This window comes from Camellia sinensis, chromosome 2 (assembly GCF_055761805.1).
Source record: "Camellia sinensis isolate YWXY chromosome 2, ASM5576180v1, whole genome shotgun sequence".
Taxonomy (NCBI): domain Eukaryota; kingdom Viridiplantae; phylum Streptophyta; class Magnoliopsida; order Ericales; family Theaceae; genus Camellia; species Camellia sinensis.
Window position 1 is genome coordinate 228256659 of NC_138962.1, and position 22994 is coordinate 228279652.

The 22994-nt window shown below is 33.3% G+C and overlaps 2 protein-coding genes and 1 pseudogene across 2 annotated transcripts; all 3 read left to right on the forward strand.

Annotated features, from left to right (window-relative positions):
• Positions 1-5710: 5710 nt before the first annotated feature.
• Positions 5711-8124, forward strand: KCS1 (3-ketoacyl-CoA synthase 1). The gene has a single exon (XM_028207355.2). It carries the CDS (start codon positions 6100-6102, stop codon positions 7690-7692), a length of 1593 nt encoding a protein of 530 aa, XP_028063156.2. The 5' UTR covers positions 5711-6099; the 3' UTR covers positions 7693-8124.
• Positions 8125-19091: 10967 nt separating this feature from the next.
• LOC145820702 (putative transcriptional regulator tpeD) lies at positions 19092-21131 on the forward strand. The gene is made up of 2 exons (XM_082917243.1): positions 19092-20206; positions 20298-21131. Exons 1-2 carry the CDS (start codon positions 19107-19109, stop codon positions 20935-20937), a joined length of 1740 nt encoding a protein of 579 aa, XP_082773369.1. The 5' UTR covers positions 19092-19106; the 3' UTR covers positions 20938-21131.
• A 376-nt stretch (positions 21132-21507) lies between these two features.
• LOC145819469 (pentatricopeptide repeat-containing protein At1g26460, mitochondrial pseudogene) lies at positions 21508-22420 on the forward strand (annotated as a pseudogene).
• Positions 22421-22994: the final 574 nt, after the last annotated feature.

Below are 22994 nucleotides of genomic sequence, written 5' to 3' on the forward strand. Positions count from 1 at the left end.
ATGATCTGTGGGCATAATGGAATCGTCATCCCCAGCTATTCTGAGGTGAACATCGGATGGGATGGAAAACTCCTGCCGAAAGTATTCGAGTTTTGTTGGGGTATTTACCCTATGCCTCCACATACCCATTACGTCGGCCTAAACAAAGAGGAATGTGTTTCAGGAGATGGGCATTTTAGAAGGATTGCAAAAACCTCGACAAAGGCCTAGGAAAGGACTGATAAGGCTTGTTTCAGTTTTCCCTAAAACTTAAAGGTTCTACACACAAATCCCAAGCCTAAGAACTATAAAGATCAAGATCGAAGGCACAGATCTGGGACAGATACGAAAAACAGAAAACGATGATGCTTCAGAATCAAAGAACAGAGGTATGGTTCTCAGAAACGAAAAAAATACAGAAGTGAAAAAATCAAGAACAGTGGCAAGAAAAGTGGTGAAATAGTGCAAGTGTTCAAGATGTAGCCACGATTCAAGATACAAACAAATCCAAGACTTTGAACAAAAGCAATAATGACAACAGGCAGACGAAAGCACATAAAGAGAACTAAGAGAGAAGGGAACAGAATCTTACCAGAACAAATGAAGCCGGGGCAATATTCGCCGAGATCAGATATCGGTTGTGACAGCAAAGAAAGCTTCGCAAGAATAGAAGATTAAAGACAGTTTCAGAAGAGAGATTGAAGCAATGGCAGATTCGAAGAAAAAAGAGCTTTCGGAGAGAGAAAGAGCAAGAAATCAGAATGAAAAAGTGAAGAAAGAAAGAGGCAAAGAAAAGTTTTGTCAAAAACTTGAAACGGCGGCAAAAATAGGGCATTTATTACGCCTGGAGCGCCGGATACGTCAGACAGCGCAGACGGATGAAAAGACAGCCTTAAGGCGCGTCGCAGGAACGGGCCAATAAAAATAAAGCATTTGAAGGGAACGGTTAGAAGTGCATGACAGCTCATGCGCGTGGGAGAGTACGTTCGAAACCTTGTTCTCCGAAGAGAACACATCGGCTGGAAGTGGATTTTCTCGGCTAAACAGTTTTTGAGCCATTACTCAGAAAAGAAATGTCGAAATATCGATATAGGTTTCATCACCTCAGAATGCCGAGGTAATATAACCTAGGGGGAAGTTGTGGGGATATATTTTCTGAATACCAACACGTGGCATGGTGACGCCGACGTGTCAGCCGAGGTGCCACGTGTCGTGGTAGTTAAGCCGAGATGATCTCGGAGTTGCCGAGGTTATCTCCGGAGATATCGGAATCCGAGATAAGCGAATAAGGGACAAGAGTCCTAAGACGAAGAGGGGACTTAACCAAGATAAGGATAAAGCTCTTAGGGAGTTTATCTTTATCTCTTAAGGAGTCCAAAGTAAGCACTGAATTGGAGCTCATAGGAGTCATACTTCTAGTAGGATTTGGATTGAATATATTATAAAAGAGAGGCACCCCCGTGGGTCTAAAGTATGCAATTTATGTTTTGAGTATTAAGTTTAGCACTTGATTATCTTTGAGAGATATACTGACTTGATCGTCGGAGTGCCCCCGGGTGGAAGAACCACCGCCGGAACCTTTTCCTTCTGTTACAGGTTGCTGAAGCCATCTATTCTGCCTGTGTTCTCCAGTTGATCACTAAATAAGCAGTGTGGTCAGATTTTCACTCACACAGCATCTGCTTTCGGCTAGATCAGCCTCAAGTTTGCACAATCCAAAACTTTTTCACAATCATAGTACAGAATTAGAGTATAGAAAGAAATTTAAAACCATTAAGACAACCCACACAGGGTTGTCATTGCTGGGGTGTTGGGCTTGGACTTTTTTTGTGCTTTACTTTTTTGTTTAACAAACTTGACAACGTGCAATGTGTCAAACGTGTCATATTGACCAACTTACACACATTATTATATAATCCAAATTCAAATCAAATCAAATCTTAAGTCTTATTAAATCGGATTGGTTGCATGATTCATTTTTTTTATACGATTCTGTCAAAGTCGTTTCATTAGTTAAATTAAATAAATTTATATATTTATTTACTACGCTAGACAGCGTCAATTTAGATCTACTACGTCCCCTAATACTTCTATCTACCGTTATTATATCGCATCTTTTTATTATTGTCTATGTTAGTATTCGTTGAATATGATCAAACCATATTAATCTATTATCTCTCAACTTATCTTATATCGATATTGCACATTATTATATATATTAAGAAAATTTTAATTTCACATAAAAAGTTATAGGAAAGAAAAAAGAAATTCTTTCTATGTGGTCCTAACATTTTTCTAAAATAAAAGACATCAATTCAGTTGCACCATCCGCCACAAAAAATGTGTATTTTTATTTTTATTTTTTAAATTTGTATAGTGTAATATTAGGATGAATTACACTAACAGTCCCTATAGTTTGGATCTCGTATCATTTTGATTCTTAATTTTTCAATTGTGATATATTTTATCCTGAATTTTGAATCTTATTCCAAATAAGGACAATTAAATATATCATTACCTAATTTCAAGGGCAAAATCGTTAATCTGATAAAATATAAACCAATTTGACAAAAATAAATATCAAAAAAATATTTTTAAATTTTTAAAAATTATTTATATCTATCAAAGATAAAATTATATAAAATTGATAAATCTCTTAGACATTTTTTTATTTATTTATCTTATCAAATTAATTTTTATTATATGTTTAGATGATGATTATGAAATGGGTAATTGTTAAATTTTTAATGTGTAATTGGTATATTTAATATATTAAATGTTTTTAGTTTTAGATTTTTTTGATTTAATGGATTGGTTTAATAATGATATAAAAATTGCCGTCATATTTGACTTTTGAAAAAATAAAAACTAATTTAATAAAAGCAAAAACAATCACTCATTACATTATTATCATCCAGATATATAATAAAAATTAATTTAGGCCTCGTTTGGCAAGAGGCTATTTTAGCCAATTAGCCAAAAAGTTACTAAATTAGCCAAAAAGCCAACAACCCATACCAAAAAGTCAAATATTCTCTTTTCTCTCTACTTTTTGCACATCTTTTCGTAATTAGCCAAAAAGTCATCCCAAACATACAAGTTTTTTTTACCTACCTTTTTAGCCAAATAGCCAAAAAGTTACTAAATTAACATGTTCCCAAACGACGCCTTAGTAAAAATAAATAAATAAATGTTTAAAAGATTTATCAATTTTACATAATTTTATCTTTAGTGGGTAGAAATAATTTTAAAAAATTTAAAAATATTTTTTTAACATTTATTTTTGTCAAATTAATTTATATTTTATGAAATTAATGATTTTATTTTTGAAAAATTTAATAATATCTCTAATTATTTTTATTTAAAATAAGATTTAAATTTAAAATTAAATATATTATAATTAAAAAATTAAAAAATAAAATAATACAAGCCTTAAACTAGAGGAACCGTTAATTTAATTTACCATTATCCAATAATGGGTTGATTTGGGGTCTTTGGAGAGAGTTGAGTTCCCGTCTGCCAACTTTGACCCCCTCTCCCCCCAACATTTAATGTTTCTTGATGGCCAGTCACCTACACCCACCGGCTTTTTAAAATTTCCAATAAATAACTCCCGGCATATCTGTGTCGAACCAAATAAAAAATTGTTTGAATTTAAAAATAAATAAATAAATAAAATAAATTGGTTAATAGACTTAAATTTAAGGGGGATTGTAATGTATATAGTGTCATATTTTTTCTTATGATCTATTTAGTTATTTTGATTGTAAAATGACTTATTTGTCTGTTATATTGGAATGTCACATTTAAAAAAAATACATTAAATAGTTTGTTAGTGTCACATCATACTCATCACGTTAGAGTGTTACATGTTACATTTGGAAAAAGTACATTAAGAAATTTTTTATTTTTTTAGAGTATCACATCATACCCACCACGTTAGAGTATTACATGTTACATTTAAAAAAAATACATTAAGGAAGTTTTAGTTTTTTTAAAGTGTTATATCATTTCCGTTACGTTGAAGTATCACATTAATACCTACAATGTTATATCATACTTGCCATATTAATAAAATGGTATAGTCGTCTACCAAAACACTACCAAAATAAAAAACAAAACCACATGGAAAGAAATTCTCTACTACTAGAACTTAACAAATTAATACAAAATTTTTTGAACTAATTGGAGTATTTATTTGTAATATAAAATTTATTCTTTTAAGGTAAAAAAAATCTATTTATTCAAAATGACACAAATTTGTCCAAACCCTATCATTGTTTATCAATTTTAATGTCATATATTTATACACGTATTACTTACTTATTCACTTATTTGTCCAGTGTTATCTATCTATCCATCTTTCAACCACTTAGTCACTCGCAACTTTTCGAGTATTACCGAAAAAAAAAGAAGTAATTCTTAAAACTAATAAAGTATTTAAAAAAAAAAAGCAACAAAGAAAATTAATAATTAAAAAAAAAGGTGAAATTTTAAATTTACGTAGGGTCCTTTTTTACATTAATTATATGTTTAATATGCTTTGGTGCATGCATGTGAAAAGTTGGAAACTAACATGGAATTAGAAAATGAAAGGTCCTCTTACACTTCTTATAAGATTTGCTTGCTTGAACGAAATCTCACATTCTCACATGGCCACTTGGTCAATTGTCCTCCTCCACCCTCACCATTAGTGACCACCTTCCTCCAACATTCAACAACACCACCTCTGTCAAACAACCTATATATTTGGTTTTCCTTTTTTATTTATTTTCTTTTTCCACTCTTTTGTAGCTTTTGGTTGTTGAGCTATCTATCCTTTCTCGGAACTGCTCACCAAATTAAATGATGACCATCAAGTAACTCCTAGTAGCTTTCTTGTAAGCCGGAGTGTCCCCTATTTATTCCAATAGTTTTGTATATAAACAGATATATATATATATATATATTACAAAAATTATTTTCAGAATAATAGAGTTTTATTGGCAGTGTTGAGTTTTGTAACTTTAAAAGTAAAATCTGTGACTTATATTTACAGACTTTTTATATTGAAATTTTAAATGCAATAATGTGACAGTAATATTTTCAAATACAAGCTGTCTAATAAAATTAAAATTTGACACATCATTATGTATTAATTTTCTATTTGTCTAGTAGTACTCTTTAAAAATTGTTATTGCTAGATTTTGTGATAAAATTATGTGTACATTTTTTATCCGTGGATTATATTACACATAAGGAAAATGATATACAAGTTTACAATCTAGACTCATTTTCTAGATTTAATGATTTATAAATAATAAGATTAGTTGATAAATGGAGAAGATATGAAATATAGTGTTATCTTTAATATCTAATTAATTGTCACATCATTAAACTTGAAAATTAAATCTAATTTTTTATTTAAATAGTAATGTTCTTACGTATAAAAATACCACAAGTACGAATTGTTTTGAAAAAATGGTTAAAAATGAATTTTTTTTAATACTTTTTTTAACTTTTTAAAAAAATATATATAAAAAATATGAAAAATAATATAATACAAAATATGTTAAAAACTAAAAGATTACTCTCAACCACATTTCAAAATAGCCCTATATCATGAGTAAGGATCCTTTAGAGTTTTTTTTTCTTAAACTTTTCTAGAGTAATGCATTATGTGGTTGAGATTTAAGAACAAGTTACATCAATTTTTTAACATTAAATCTCAATCACACAATATACCATTTTAGAAAATTTTAGAAAAAAATACACTAAAAGATCTTTGGTGTTATATCATTGCGGCCAAAAAATTTATATGAATAACAATATCCTAATTAATTTATTCAAGTAGCGTTTGTTTCTCTCTCCTAACTCCCTCTCTTTAAAATGCTCTCTTCTCCACCGCTAACCAAGCTAAGCTGCTCCAACAAGCGTGTTGTGCTTGCTTTCAATTTCTTCAATTGTTTTTTCTTGGAAGGTTAATTAGCTCATCCGCTTCTCATAGACTGTCCTTTGTTTAGCTTCCCATAGACTCTCCTTTGTTTAGGAACCCAAGCAAAACACACAATTTCAACTCACATCACAACTATAAAAAGATTTAGAAAGAGAAAGATTGAGAGAGAGAGAGAGAGAGAGAAGATGGGTAGCATCGATATGGATAAGGAGAGATTGACGGCGGAGATGGCATTTAAGGACTCATCGTCCGTTGTCATCAAAATCCATCAACGATTGCCGGACTTTTTACAGTCGGTGAAGCTGAAATACGTGAAGTTGGGGTATGGCTACTCATGCAACTTCGCGACAGTTGTCATGTTTGTTGTTGTCTTACCATTGTTCATTGCCACTCTGGTTCAGCTTTGCGGTCTAAGATTGGACCGGATTTCTGAATTATGGACTAACCAGACCGCTCTTCTGGACACCGTGACCGCCCTTATCGGTTCAATCGTCTTGCTCTTCCTCTTCGCCCTTTACTGGGCTACTCGGCCCAGACCCGTCTATCTCGTGGACTTCGCTTGTTACAAACCCGAAGACCAACGCAAAATGTCCGTGGAATCCTTCTTGAGCATGACTGAGGAGAGCGGTTCGTTCGAGGAAGAAATGGTTCAGTTCCAGAGGCGAATATCTACCCGGTCCGGTCTGGGAGACGAGACTTATCTACCTAGAGGGATTACTTCCAGACCGCCCAATCTGTGCATGAAGGAGGCCCGGGCGGAGGCGGAGGCGGTGATGTTCGGAGCAGTGGACTCGCTGTTCAGCAAAACGGGAGTGAAACCGGAGGACATTGGGATTCTGATCGTGAATTGCAGCTTGTTCTGTCCAACCCCGTCTCTGTCGACCATGATCGTGAACCATTACAAGCTTAGGCCGGACATAAACAGCTTTAATTTGGGGGGAATGGGTTGCAGTGCGGGTCTAATATCAATCGACCTTGCGAAACAGCTCCTAAAAGCAAACCCAAACACATACGCAGTGGTAGTGAGCACCGAAAACATAACGCTGAATTGGTACTTCGGAAATGACCGGTCCATGCTTCTGTGCAACTGCATCTTCCGCATGGGCGGAGCAGCCATGCTTCTGTCCAACAAGGCTAAGGACAGGGTCCGGTCCAAGTACGAGCTTGTCCACACGGTTCGAACCCATAAAGGTGCTGACGACAACAGCTACAACTGCGTGTACCAGAGAGAAGATGATAAGGGCACAGTGGGAGTTTCGCTAGCTCGCGAGCTAATGGCGGTGGCGGGAGACGCTTTGAAGACCAACATAACGACATTGGGGCCTCTGGTGCTCCCGTTCTCGGAACAATTGATGTTTTTCCTTACTTTGGTGAAGAAAAAGTTGTTCAAAGTGAAGGTGAAACCTTATATACCTGATTTTAAATTGGCTTTTGAGCATTTCTGCATTCACGCAGGCGGTCGAGCGGTGCTTGATGAGTTGCAAAAGAACTTGCACTTGACTGAGTGGCACATGGAGCCCTCCAGGATGACTTTGCACCGCTTCGGGAACACCTCCAGCAGCTCTTTATGGTATGAATTGGCTTATACCGAAGCCAAAGGCCGGGTTTCCAGAGGGGACCGGGTTTGGCAGATTGCTTTTGGCTCCGGCTTCAAGTGTAACAGCGCTGTTTGGAAAGCCTTGAGGGAGATTCCTGCTCCTGCTACTGCTACTCAGTTGAAAGCTAGCCCATGGGGTGACTGCATTCATAGGTACCCGGTCAAACTTCCTCTATCATAGATACTCCATATGGAATGGAATATCTCAGATCAGTGCCTTTATTATTATTATTATTATTATTATTATTATTATTATTATTATTATTATTAATTGGTTCAAAGATGAGAGAAGAAGAGAAGTCACGATGGCCACTCACAGAGATGGTTACCTCATCTGTTTCAAATTGTTTATGGTGGTCCTTTATGTATGTAGTATTTGTTTTTGTTTTTTTTAGCAATGAGAAAGAAGAATTGACAAAATGAAATTGATGTATCATTTTTTAACTTTTTAATTAGCACCTGTCCTTGCCAAAAAAAAAAAAAAGAACAAAACCAATTAGAGGACTCAATTGTACTTTTATTTTGTAGTGCCACAATTCTTTACAAGAATTTGTAAGTGTTTGTGGAAAGTGAAAAAATATATATATTATTATTATTATTTGATGGTTAACAATTATCCAACACAATTATATTTAAAAACTTATATATTTTAATTTTTTAAATATTATATGATGAGTGACTAATATAATATAGTTTTGTGATAAAAATTAAAGAGAAAATATTTATAGAGTAATTTTTATATATTTTATTCATTTATTTTTAATGTAAAATTTTATAAATTTTTAAGCAAATCTCTCTCCTACATAATAAAATCAAATCGCTGTGTTGGTTCATCAATCATCAAAATTAAAAAAATCGATTTGATACTAAAATTACTTCCAACGTTGATCGAATTGAACTATTTCCAACCCGAGAGTATATGTAGCCGCATACAACTCTCCATCCATCTTATTCAAATTTGACATTGACCGTGTAAAAGGTAAAACAATAAACATGAATTGATGGAGAAATGAAAGAAGTCATCATCACCCTTTTAAAGGTAAATCGGAACAAAAATGTTGTATTCAAATTTTAGTATCGTGATATGCTATATATATATATATAGATAGATAGATAGAATAATGATATAAATATTAATTAGTATATTAATTAACAGACTAATTAGATATAATATTATGTACACTCATGTTAAGTTGTGAAAATTGTCAGTTCAAAAAAAATGTTAAGTTGTGAAAATTCACATATATATCTTGTAGTTTAATTGATGTGTTACTTGACATATTAATTAGGGTTTTTAACATTACTCATATATATAGCATTTTCAGAAATTTTTAGTTAAAATTGTATAAAGCTAATTCATGTAAAAGGTTTAACTTTAGAATTCTATTTTGGATAGTTATGGTACAAACCCTTTTTTTTGCCATATTATGGTTCAAATTAACCTTCGAATCCCATTAAATATATATCAAAAACATAGTAGTAATAATAATAATAAAAAAAAATAATCAGTCACATAAAAAATAAGTGTAATAATTAATGATTATTTACACAAGGAGGTATATGTAAGCACATTTTTTTTACTATATATATTTTAAGTAAAATGGTTATATGTTTATTTACTATTAGAGTGGTACACGATTATATAATAAGTTAAATCTATTAGATAACCTCAATTAGAAGAGCATTTGTTTGCCGCTGGTCCCTCATTCCCTCATTGTTATAAAATTCATAAACATATGCCAAATTTTTTCTTTTAAGATCCATGCATATACATGATATATATCCATCCAATATATCATTTCGTAATATCAGTATTATGAACATAAATGTAACTATCAACAAGCTCTACCATTTGATAGATACATATATATATATATATATATATATGGCTACAATTGTTGTATGCGATTGATTCTATGCCCATAGATTTATCATAAACAAAAGGGAGACAAAATAAATGAAGATAGAAGATAGCTGTGTTTGAAAAACACCGCTATAGGTGTGAAAAATGTCGCTAATTCTCTTTGTGACGTTTAATACTAAATGCCGAAGATGTGGCCGTCGTTATAGTGTTATGATGCTTTAAAAACATCTTTAGATTAGTATAGACGGCGTTTTTTAAAATGCCGCCAAATGTTGTACTTAACGGTAGCGTGACGTTACAATAATATTTAGTGATGTTTTTAATATGCCATCATATATATTTTTTTATTTTAAAAATCTAACCATTATAGCGGCATTTTTAGAAATGCCGTGATATTTTTTTATATATATATATATTTTAAATTGTGCTAATTTTATGTTATTGAACTAAAAAAATACCTGTAATAAAACTGAAAAATAGCATTAATATGAAACAATAACTCTCATTCAAATAGTAAATGCAATAGTAATTCACTTTTCCATTCAATGTAATATCCAATCACCATTAACCACAAAATAGTATATCCACAAATCATGTTTTAATATTAACCACAAAATAGCATATTCACAAATCATGTTTTAACATTAACCACAAAATAACATATCCAAAAATCATGTTTTAGCATAGAAGCTGTAGTTCTCACTAGTCTACATGCCTGCATCAGAATATAAACTGCAATCAAATTTACCAAAATAAAATAGTATTGGCAACGGGGATAAAGATCAACTGAGTTTGTAAGCAAAAAAAAAAAAAAAAAAAAGTAATCAAGGGATAGCAATTTGGGTTCGAAGGTTTTGGATGGGAAAAAAATGAACTTATATTGCAAATTTTCGAGCCCTACTAGAGATTCAAAATCACTGTTTTTTAGATTGTTAAGTTAAAACACTATTGCAAATATGGCAGCCAAGGCATAAGGTTAAGAAACACAGCACAAAGGAATAAAAGAATATTAATCGAGACCAAAAAAATTCTTCACAATATATGATGGAGAAATAAGATGTATCACCAAAGCACGTGGTATGTAAAGAAGCATGAACAGGTCATACAAAGTTCAAACTTACAAGTGCCAGTAATCATTTTATTAGATGTGAGAAAAGAAAGATTCTAGAAAAGAGTGAAACATACCCTTCAGGCAACAAATTTCAAATAAAGCTCTAATGAGGTCAAGACCCTGCCTAACTCTACGCAGATTACGTGAAAGACTTCCTGGTGTTCTCACTGTATCATTTTTGACATCAACATCGAGTAACTTAATTTAAACAGCTATATTTCTTTGATGTTTCTACAAGATCACGCACCTGAAAGTGTCAATCAAGGCATTAGATTCGATGATGATTTTTCAGATCAGTCAATGGGGAGAAGTAAGAAATTATGTTCAAAATACAAGAGGAATCCATATTTGAATCACTTTTATGTACATGTAACATTTCAACTTTAGAAGGCAAGACCAACAACCCCAAACCGCCCCTATACAACAAAATAAAATAAGGGGAATTGCAAAAACATGGGACTTATAATACTTGCACTTTTAATCGAATGTTTTTGGTGCAAGTCATATTTGTGCAATTTCACAAATTATACTTGCATCAAAAAGATTCCCATGAAATTGCATTTACTTTTTCGTTCTTCCACTTATTTGCAATTTGCCCAATAAAACAAACAAAAATGCTCAGATCAAAGTAACACATTAACACTTAAAATGAAACTTGCTGAGATATGACGCACTGACACCTCTCCAGGTGTCTGACATGTGTCGGACACGCTCGGACATGCTCCAGATGTGTCGGACATGCTAGGGACATGCTGGGACACACTAAGGATATGTTGGGGACCCATTTAAATTTTTTTTTTTCTCACCAAAAAAGCATACCAAGGTTGATGAAATTTGATGAGAATAAGTATTTGATATAGAATAAACATATAATATTAAAAAATATGACATAACAATTATATAAAATTATATGTTTTGCACGTGTCCCGATGTATTGTGCCCTATATTTTTGAAAATTTTTTTGTCCGTATTATGTCCATGCTTCTTAGTTGCCGAGGAATATAAAATATGAACAATTCTTAGGCCCAACAATTTATAATGTCAAGAAAAAATAAATCAATGCCAAGTTGCCAACAGATAAAAGTGACTGAAAAGAACAAAATTCACATTGTAACTTCATTAGTTTTTTTAGCTAGATAAGCCACATATTAGATTGCAGTATCCTGTTATTCATCATCCACATGTAGACGATGGATAATCGATTAGTAACAAATCAAAGAGGAACATAGCCTTCATTACAAATTACAGGAGATGTAATCGTGTAGTACAACAAAAATGACAACGGTCTCAAAAAAAAAAAAAAAAAAAAAAAAATTTAATGGAAGTATGGCATATTTTTCTAGTTCAAGTAGCCATTTAATGCTCTAAGATATGTAAAATAGGTCCCAAAGTTGAATTCCAAGCTCTCTGAAATTTGCAATCCCATGATTTTTTTCCCAGCTGCTGTTTTTTTTTTTTCTTTCTTCAATATAAACTCTTTAATCACTCAATATAAATCTGATAGTTTATTACACCAAAACCATATAAATAGACAAATTGTTCTATTATCTTCTTCTATTATTCAAAGTTGGAATTTATGGCCTTAATAACATATCTAACTGGATAAGCATCCAAACTGTTAACAAATGTGATAATTGCGACAACCTTTCAGGTTTGTAGCAAATCATCATGAGATGAAAAGATTTCTCATGTGCCTAACATTGAAATGAAAAGGTCTTAATATTCATGAAATAAAAGAATAATTTTGGCAAGAACTAATGGATGTGGGAAGTTCAAACCCACTACCCAAACCATGCAATCAAAGGAAATTGTGGTATTAATTAACAGGGGTATTTGTAGTATACTTCAATTGACATATTCTTTTCTTCATCCTTTCCAACAGAAACAAAGTAAAGATAAAACTAACGAATGTCATAACGGTTGCTTAAGTTGTTGGTTTCAAAATCTCTAAACTAGATTAGTTTTCATTAATGTTTTAATCACAGAAAAATGGTTTACCTTGTTACCTCGTTAAATCAAAGAAAGGAAAACTTTACATTCAAAGAAAGGGACATCGAACTTTTATCTTGGTAGTTCTTCTTCTTCTTCTTCTTCTTCTTCTCTTTCTTTGAAGGGTGAACCTACATTTAATAAGAACAAGTATTTTAATTAATAAGGTCTTATATTGTCAAAAAGGCTTTGATTAAATGATTACTCATATCTTGGGATAAAAATGTATGAGATTGTTGTGATGTGGCATTGGCCGAATAGTGGAATGAGGTGCCACAATTCACTACAACAAAAGTAACCTATGGTGACGAAAAGTAGTGAAGAAAATAAATTTTCTCACTAAATAAGAATAATTCGTGACGAATTATAAAATTTTGTCACATATAATAAAAAAAATAAAAATAATAGGTGACGAAATTTATTTTCGTCAACAAATATTTTTTTTAGGTGAGGAAAAATTAAGTTTTGTCACCGAAAGTTTTCCCACTAATTTTTTTTGGCTGGCCCCAAAATTTTGAGACTTTTGGTGAGAAAAAAATTTGTCACCAATTATAAAATTATTAGTGAGGAATATATTTTCGTCACTAATAATTTTATATATATATTTTTTGAGAAACTTGATTTTGAATATTTTAAGATCATTTGGTGAGAAATATATTTTTGTCACTAATAATTTTTAATATTTTGAGACTTTTTAGTGAGGAAATTATTTTGTCACTAATTTTGGAGGAAATTTTTTGACATATTGGGCGGTAATGAAAAAAAATAGACTACTAACCTTTTTTCCTTTTTTTTTTGTTAGTTCTCCACACTCTCTCTCTCTCTCTCTCTCTCTCTCTCTTTGAACAAAGCACAAGTTAATTAGCTCTTTAAGTAACCTATGGTGATGAAAAGTAGTGAAGAAAATAAATTTAATCACTAAATAAGAATAATCCGTGACGAATTATAAAATTTTGTCACATATAATAAAAAAGTAAAAATATTAGGTGTCAAAATTTATTTTCGTCAATAAATACTTCTTTTTAAGTGAGGAAAAATTAAATTTCGTCACTAAAGGTTTTCCTCTAATTTTTTTGGGTGGTGCCAAAATTTTGTGATTTTTGGTGAGAAAAAATTTTGTCACCAATTATAAAATTATGAGTAAATTACAAATGCACTCCCTGAAATTTACTTAAAATACGGATGGTCTCTTGTGGTTTGAAAAATTACAAATACCCCCTTGTCAAATTTTTTTATTTATTAGAATTAACTGAAAAAATAAAATTCTTAACCACTGCCCTATATAATAATAAAATTACCTGAATTATTAATTAAAATAAAATTTTAACATCATTAAAAACTATTAATTAATTTGATGTTTTATTAATAAAAGGAGTTATTCATTATGAAATTAAAAACCTTAAGGAGCGGGATGTAATTTTTAGAATCACAGGGGACAATTTATATTTCAAACAAACCTCAAGGGTTGTGTTTTTAATTTATCTTAAAATTATTAGTGAAAAATATATTTTCGTCACAAATAATTTAAAATATTTTAAAAAAATTAATTTTAAATATTTTGAAACTATTTAATGAGAAATATATTTTCGTTGTCAATAAATTTAATATTTTAAAATTTTTGGTGAAAAAATTAATTTTGGAGCAAAACTTAAAGATATTGACGGAATGAAAAAAAGAACCCACTATATCCCCCTTTTTTTGTTTTTGGGTGCTTCTGTTTCCTTTCATTTCTCTCTTGTAAAACATTGACTTCACCCCCCCCTCAGCTTGTTCTCCTCCTTCAGTGCCGTCATTGACATCACCCATTCTCCTCCTTCAGTGCCGCCACCGACATCACCGCGTTCTCCTCTGAGCAATCGTCAGCGCCGCCAGCGTCGCTTATTCGATTATTTATCTATTTTTTCTCTTTTCAGGTATGAGTCCTCTCTTTCACACTCAATTTCTCTGTTTTTCTGTCTTTGCTTTCCCTAATTGGCCGATATTTAATTACCTCCTCCATAGATGCCAGCATCTGAATTCAATACTGCAAGTGCAACTGCGATTTGCAATCTTGAATCTGGAATGGGTTGGGTGTGGAAGAATGACGAAGCCGAGGAGGATAATTCAAACCCTAGATCTGACGATCGATGCTCCACCACAAAGATCGTCAAATGGCACTGCACAACCGAAGAAGTCGAGCCTGGCAAATTCATCAGAAAGTGTGAGAAAATCGAGCAGATTCTCAGTGACTGTGTTAGAAGGTATCTATCTCTTTCTGGAAACCCAATTTTTGTTTTTACAACTGTTTGATTGCTGAGGAAGTATGAGAAAATGATTGCAAGACTTTTGAATTTTGATGCTAGGGATTTCGTTAATTTCCAATTCAAGTATGCAGAAATCTTTCATTCAATCTCGAATGTTATGGAAAAAAAAGGTGTTTCTCCACCTAATTTGCCTTTGTTTAGTTTTGTAGCTACATGTGTTATATACACACACTTATAATAGCAAAACCAAATAAATGGAACCGTGTAAGAAATAAATGTGAATTTGTGTGTTGAGAGTATATATTGGAAGCATTTGTGATTTGCTTTCAAAATATTCTATGGACAAGGAAACTATAGATGCTTAAAGTGGCTCGATATTTGCATAAAGAAAATGTTGTTAGATTAAAGTTATTTGTGATTTACTTTCAAAATATTCTATCTAGGTTTTGGAAACCATATTAAATGATGATATCCGGTCTTGCCAACAATCTTTACAATATCAGCAAACTAGTAAAAATACAAACAAATTTAGGACAAAATTGGTTAAGATAATTGGTTTTTGTGAAATGAAGCATTTTATAGACTTAAACAAGCTTAGGAACAGATAAGATTCTCTCAGTGAATTGATTAGAATTTTTTGTGCGAAAAAATACATTAAGCCCCTCACCACACCACCTGACAAAATTGACTAGGAATCGCCTCTGGGATTTGTTGATGTCACCATCGGCTAAGCCTTTGCAAAGGAGTTTCCAAAGCTATTATATGTATGCATTGCATCTGAGCTTGTGGATTCAACAAGATTAGATGTTTCTTTGTTTGTTTACTGTGATTATTTAGATCTATAATTGTTGAGAAAATTGTAGGATTATAAATTTAGCTAATAAATTAACTTTTTAACTAACTCTTAAAAAAAACTCTTATATTTCAAATAACTGCTGAGAAATCAAAATATAAATAAATGAGAAATTACAAAGTGATGAGGAAACAATGTGGAAATGTGCTGTATAGTCATGTGCATAACACCCAAAAAAAAAATTTTTAAAAAAATGTACTGATAAAATTTTAAAAAGACAAGCCACCACAATTCGCCTTTTTCAACCATTTTGAATGAGAGATATCATGAAGACTAGTAACCCCTCTTAATAATAAATAAATAAATAAATAATAAACTAATCTTTTAGTTATTTTACAATAAAGTTAACAACAGTTTTCTCCTGTGGTGGTTGCAATAGTAACCATTTGAACACTGATGGTTTTGACCTTGCAAAAATCTTTCTAGTTGTTAGTTTTTTTATTTGTTTATTTATTTGTCAAGGATGATTTATACAGCTCTTTCTCTAAAAAACAAATGATATTACATATTTATATGTTGTAATTTGCAAAAAGCTAGTTGAGAGAGTTCAGTTAATCAATCTAGATTCATTCAATTAATTGCCAAATTCTGATGATACAATATTCCTATCAAAAATAAAACAAAATCTTCAACCTTTTAATGATTTGTAGTCAAATTAATAGAGATATAACAGAAAACTGCCACATTTGGATTCTTTTCTGATTCACTTAGCTTTTGAAAGTAGTTGAGGAAAATTTCGCCATAGTGTGGGTAATGAAAAAAAATAGACTACAACTTTCCCCCCTTTTTATTTTTGTGTTTATGAGTTTTTCTCTTATCTTTGTCTCTCTCCCTCTCAAAACAAAACATGAGTTAGCCCTTTGTCCTCCTCCTTCAGCGTGTTCTTCTCCAGCACCGCTGCCAACGTCGCCTGTTCTTCTCCTTCAGTGGCGCCACTGACGTCATATCTCCGAGCCCGTCCGCCCGTCTTCTTTAGTGTCGCGTGTTCTCTTCCATCAGCGCCTCTTATTATTCGATTTCTCTGTTTTGTATATTCAGGTATGGGTCCTCTCTCTCTCCCTCTCTCTCTCTCTCTCACTCAATTTCTCTACTTTTCTATCTCTGTTTTCCTTAATTTTCAGAATTAATGTTTTCCCTAATTTTCGAAACTAATGAGACACGCAATGTCCCATATGTGATTTGTTGGGACTGTATTTTGCATTTAAAGGTTGTGATTTCTTTGGATTGAATGGTGGAGACATGGTTCATTTGATTGTTAATGTTTATCCGTGGTAGGCATGTAGATAATTACTTATTTGCTTGGTTGTTTTCACAACATTGATTAACTTCCGCTGCCTTCACAGTTTTCCCTTATTGAACAGGTTTCTGAATAACATATTGATGAAATAATGACTCGAGGAAGGGGGGGTTAACCCTCAAGGAAGGTAACTAATTATCTGTGGTAGATAGAAGGGAAAAAAAGGATTGTCAATAGATTTCTAGCAAAGGTTTATTAGCTGACGCGGCTTGATTATGCTACTTCAACTCCATAAATTTGTTATCTATTTAATTATGTTTACTAATATCAAGTAATTCTGCAATCTGTTTTGTTTCCCTATTTTTTCCATCCTGAGAAATTTCCTTGTTATGTTGGAAAATTTTGATTGGTTTCAGAAAATCACTGATATTGTTATGTAATACTATCGTTGAAATACAATATGTAGTACGCTGATATATTAGTGTGATGAAAAATTGCTTCCATCACTCACTCCCTAATAGGCTCTTTGCCCTACGCTTTTGGGGGGCGAGGGGCAGAGAGCTAATGGGGAGTTCTCGCATTGTTTGGAGTATTACAGCAATGTTACAGCCACGAAAGTAGGTAACTATCATGTATGTTGTGAACTTAGATATAAGTTTTGGGCACACGATTTGTCTACTTGTTAAATTTGCCTTTCCTCATCCTTAAATTTTAGAAGTTGTGATTGTAGTTGAGCTATCAATGCATTTAATTTTTCTTTGAACACCTATGCGCTATGAAGCATGGACACTCCAAAATTGATGCCGTAGCAGTGTCCGACACGCGGACACGCCGGGGACACGGGGACACGCCGTGGACACGTACGGGACACGCCAGATGGCGTGTCCCTTTAATTTAATGATTTTTTTGGAAGGGGACACGGCGGGGACACGGCGGGGACACGCGTGTCCATTTCTGGACACGCCATGGGACACGGCGGGGCTCGTTTTTGAATTTTTTATATTTATTTGGGGTCAAAGTATAATATTTATAAAGTAAAAAAAAAAAAAAAAAAAAGGGGAACCCTAATCGAACAAGTGAGAGTAAAGAAGGAGTGAAATCAAACCTGAAAAGACTCTCTCTCTCTCAGTCGAAGCCCTCTCTCTCAGTCGAAGCCTCTGAAGTTGATCGAAGCTCTGTCTCTCACTCGCAGCCCTCCGACGTCGATCGCAGACCTCTGACGTCGATCTAAGCCCTCCGACGTCGATCGAAGACCACTGATCCAGTCGTCTCAGTCGCGGCTTCAGTCGCTTCAGTCGCTCCAGTCGTCTTCGAAGGTAATCTCCTCTCTGCGTCTCTCGCTCTCTCTCTTTCGCCTCTGTCTCCTCTTTCGCTCTCTCTCTCAGGTTTCGACTGAGAAGATTGATTTTTATTTATTTTTTTTTTTTTATGTTTATATATGTTAAACGTAAACTTTTTTTTTTATTTATTTTTTAGTTTGATATATATGAATAAGACTCTTTTATTTATTTATTTTTTATATATATTATATGTAAGTTTCTTTTCTTTTTTTATTTTTATTTTTATTTGTTTATATGTTTATATATATATGTAAGAAATTTTTTTTTTTAATTATATGTTTATATATATGTATATATATAAAATTGTATTTAAATTTTGTTTTTTTTATTTAAACTCTTTATTTAGATGAGAATGTTTTTTTTAATTATATGTTTAAATTCTGTTTTATTTAAATTTTATTTAAGCTCTTTTTTTTGTTTTTTTTTTTTATTTTTTTATTTATCCTTCTACTGTTAATGTTAATTTATAGGAAAAATGTCTAGTTCAAATTCTGCCAATAACACAACATCTGCCTTTGATACTGAAGATGATAAGCCACTGTGGAAATATGTGACTAGATTAGAAAAATCTGGTGCAAAGGGGGGAAATTATACTTTTCAATGTAACTTTTGTCGGGTTACACGTAAAGGTTCATACACTAGGGTAAAAGCCCATTTGATGCAAATTAAAAATCAGGGAATAGAAGTGTGTCCAAAAGTAACAAGTAAGGATAAAGCAGATTTTGAGAGAGCAATTGCAGAAGCAGAGTTGAAATTGAAAAACTCTAGGTTGAAGAAAGTCCCATTGCCTCCTCCCAGTTCAAGTGCATCATTAGGTTTATGTTTTAATGAACCAGAGGAGATATATGGATCAAAAAGGAAGAGGTCAACTGCTTTAGGGAGTGGAAGTAGTAGTGACCCTGTTATGAAAGCATTTAACATTGGGGCTCGAGAACGACTAAATAGTGAGATAGCTAGAATGTTTTATTCAGCAGGCTTGCCATTTCATTTGGCAAGAAATCCTTACTATGTTAGTGCATTTACTTTTGCTGCAAATAATAACATACAAGGATATGTACCACCTGGGTATAACATGTTGAGAACTACATTGCTTCAAAAAGAAAGGATAAACATTGATAGGTTGTTAGATCCTATTCGAGGCTCATGGAGAGAGAAGGGGGTGAGTATAGTCAGTGATGGATGGAGTGATTCCCAACGAAGGCCATTAATAAATTTTATGGCTGTTACCGGAGGTGGGCCTATGTTTCTTAAAGCGGTTGATTGTTCAGGAGAAACAAAGGACAAATATTTTATTTCCAACTTGATGAAGGAAGTAATTATGGAGGTTGGGCCTAAAAATGTGGTTCAAGTCATTACAGATAATGCCGCAAATTGCAAGGCAGCCGGGCACCTAGTTGAAGCACAATTTCCTCACATCTTTTGGACTCCTTGTGTTGTGCACACCCTCAATCTTGCCTTGAAGAATATTTGTGCTGCCAAGAATGTGGAAAATAATTCAGTTGCATTTGAAGAGTGTAATTGGATTAGTGAGGTTGTGGGTGATGTGATGATGATCAAGAATTTTATTTGTAATCATTCCATGAGGTTGGCAATGTACAATGAGTTTGTGAGTTTGAAACTTCTTTCAGTTGCCGAGACACGCTTTGCTTCTTCTATTGTCATGCTTAAGAGGGTCAAGTTGATAAAGCAAGGTCTCCAAACAATGGTAATCAGTGACAAATGGAGTTGTTATAGGGATGATGATATTGGCAAGGCCAAGTTTGTGAAGGATAAGTTATTGGATGACTTTTGGTGGGATCAAGTTGACTACATACTTTCCTTTACTGCTCCTATTTATGACATGATTAGAGTTTGTGACACCGATAGACCTTCTCTTCACTTAGTATATGACATGTGGGATACAATGATAGAAAAAGTGAAGATGGTGATATATAAGCATGAAGGAAAGCGACTAGAAGATGAGTCTACATTCTATAATGTAGTACATCAGATTCTTGTAGACCGGTGGAACAAGAACAACACACCACTTCATTGCTTGGCACACTCATTGAATCCAAGGTGATTACAACATAATTTACTATTTTTATTAATTTAAGTTTAATATTATTCTTTCACATTTATAATGAGTAGTACTTTTTTGTCATTTTAGATATTATAGTGATGTGTGGCTTCATGAGGATCCAAGCCGAGTTCCCCCACATAGGGATGAGGAGGTTTGTCTTGAGAGAAAAAAGTGCTTGAAAAGGTTCTTTGATGATCCAATGGAGCGCACTAAAGCAAATTTGGAGTATGCTAAGTTCTCAACAAAAGAGGGGCCATTTGCTGACATTGATTCCATTGGAGATAGATGTGATATGGATCCTCATAGTTGGTGGGTTGTTCATGGTGCATCTGCGCCCACTCTTCAATCTTTGGCTTTAAGGCTACTTGTGCAACCTTCTTCTTCATCATGTGCTGAGAGGAATTGGAGTATATACTCTTTTATCCATTCAATGAGAAGAAACAAGATGACACCCCAACGTGCAGAGGACTTGGTTTTTGTTCATAGCAACCTCCGTCTTTTATCAAGGAGAACCCCACAATACCATGAAGGAGAGACCAAGTTATGGGATATTGCGGGCGACACATTTGATTCATTTGATGATGTTGGAATGCTTGAGGTTGCAAATCTGTCACTTGATGAACCTGAGATGGAGGTTGTGTTGTTTACAGATGATGGAGGTGCAAACGAAGAAAAAGGTGGTGATGCTAATGATGATGAAGACGTGCAAGAAATTGGATCTACTTGAAGTTTTGAAAGGCCTACTTCTTTTTTTCTTTTTCTTTTTTTTCTTCTTCTTTGTCTCTTATTTAGTGTTTTTGTGAAGAATATTGTTGGATGTTAGATGTTGGATGTTTTCCCCTTATATTTAATGTTGGATGTTGGATGTTGAATCTTTTGCCTCTCTTATATTTATTGAATTAATGGTACTATATTAGTGTTTGTTAATTTTGATTTAGAATGAATGTAATACAAATCTACATAACACATAAATATATATATATATATATATATATAAAAAAATCGCCGTGTCCCCTGCCGTGTCCGTGTCCCCATTTTTTGGAAATTGCCGTGTCCCGTGTCCGTATCCGTGTCCGTGTCCGTGTCCGTGTCAGTGTCTGTGCTTCATAGCCTATGCGCTATGTTACATATTTCCTCTTAGGAGAGTGAGTATGGAAGAGGCAGTTTGTTCCCCATTTGGCATTTTCTTGATTTGTATAAACCTCCGATGCCAGTCTATATTAGTACTGAAGGTTTTCTCCTACTCTTATGCTGGGAACCAATATCCTTTTCCGTTCATGCATTTACTATCTGATGGATGGATGTTTACTTTGTTGTCATCAGGATGCTGTAGACTGATAAAGAATCTCTGCCTGATGATGAGTCATATGACTTGGTCATTGGCATGCTGTTATTGACAGACCAGATTGATGCTACCCTAAAATATATAGATTTGACTTTAAAATCTAGGTATATCCTATCAGTGAACGTGTTTACCGAATGTGTGCGAAATTGTGTTAACAAGGGGAGGTTGGATACATTGGTGTCAATTATTGAGAGGTGCAAGGTATATACATCTTCTTTTAGTTAATTGTTAAATTTTCTATCATAGTTGGTGCATTTTCTAAATATGTGACATTCTGGGGCATTATCAGAAAATGGATCAGAACAAAGCCCTCTGTCCACCCAGGAACCTGTGCAACTATATTGCAGATGTTGCAATGGAAGAGGATAGTAGCGAGTTAGCTTATTATGCCCTGGAATTCATGGCCAAATCGATTGCATGAGGTGAGAATGCAAAGCTACCGGTTCTGCTCTCTGTAGATGAAGGACTAGTTGTGTCTGCAGTAGGAACTACTAGCAGGACGAACAATGCTAAACTCCTTGATGGATCATGGGTAATCCTTAAGCGTGCGTTGCGCCAAAAGAAGGTTCCAAACCCAGAATCTTACCCTGCTATGATATATGCCCATGCTTCCTTGGGGAATCTACAGAAGGCCTTTAGTACTCTGCATGAGTTTGAGACTACTTACAGAAATTCTACTAAGGAAGCTGAAGAGGATCTACTCTCTCCATTTACCTCTTTGTGTCCACTGGTTATGGCATGCTCCAAGGATGGCTTTGTGACTTTAGATTCAATACGTCTTTTATTCCTCACACACCATATAACTTTAGTGTATACTGGCTCATCTTTTGACTTTCTATATTGTTGCAATGTCCTGTTTTGTTGAGTCAGCATTTCTCGTATTACCTCTTGAATTTGTTTCAAAGTGATGGTAAAAGTAAATTGATTGGTGTTCATTTTATTTGTTCTTTTGTTGTTCATTTGATTAGTCTAAAGAGATTTTGAAATACACAAAGCCTCTCTCTGCCCTTTCCTGCTTCTTTTTATTTTTCTTTTGCATGTGGAAAACAAGAATCAAACAATATTTACTAGTTTTGTGAAGAATGGATACCACACATGTTGATAAGAAATAGTTGAAAAATTGCCTACCGTATACATGAGCGCTGGTATGTATATATCATATATCATTTTAATTTTAATTTCTTTTCTTTTCTTTTTGTGTGCGCACATTTTGTATTGTGTTATTCACAAGATGAGATGACTGGTTCAGACCTTGGGAATGATAGTGTTTCTGTTGTTTTCTTATGGTGTTGCTTGGTTATGCAACTTTACTATTATTTTAATTTTTTTTAGCTTGTCATTGATTTGTTCTGTTGAAATGTGACTCAAGTCTACTATCAATTGGGGAATTTGAGCCAAGCTTATCCTCCTTACAAATCTGTTGCTGCACTAAATTGTAT

Excerpts from the sequence above, each read along its gene's own strand:
- KCS1 (XM_028207355.2), top strand. The coding sequence starts at position 6,100 with ATGGGTAGCATCGATATGGATAAGGAGAGATTGACGGCGGAGATGGCA.
- LOC145820702 (XM_082917243.1), top strand. The coding sequence starts at position 19,107 with ATGTTTTATTCAGCAGGCTTGCCATTTCATTTGGCAAGAAATCCTTAC. Across the intron at positions 20,207-20,297 it reads GCACACTCATTGAATCCAAG|ATATTATAGTGATGTGTGGC; the intron begins GTGATTACAACA and ends TTGTCATTTTAG.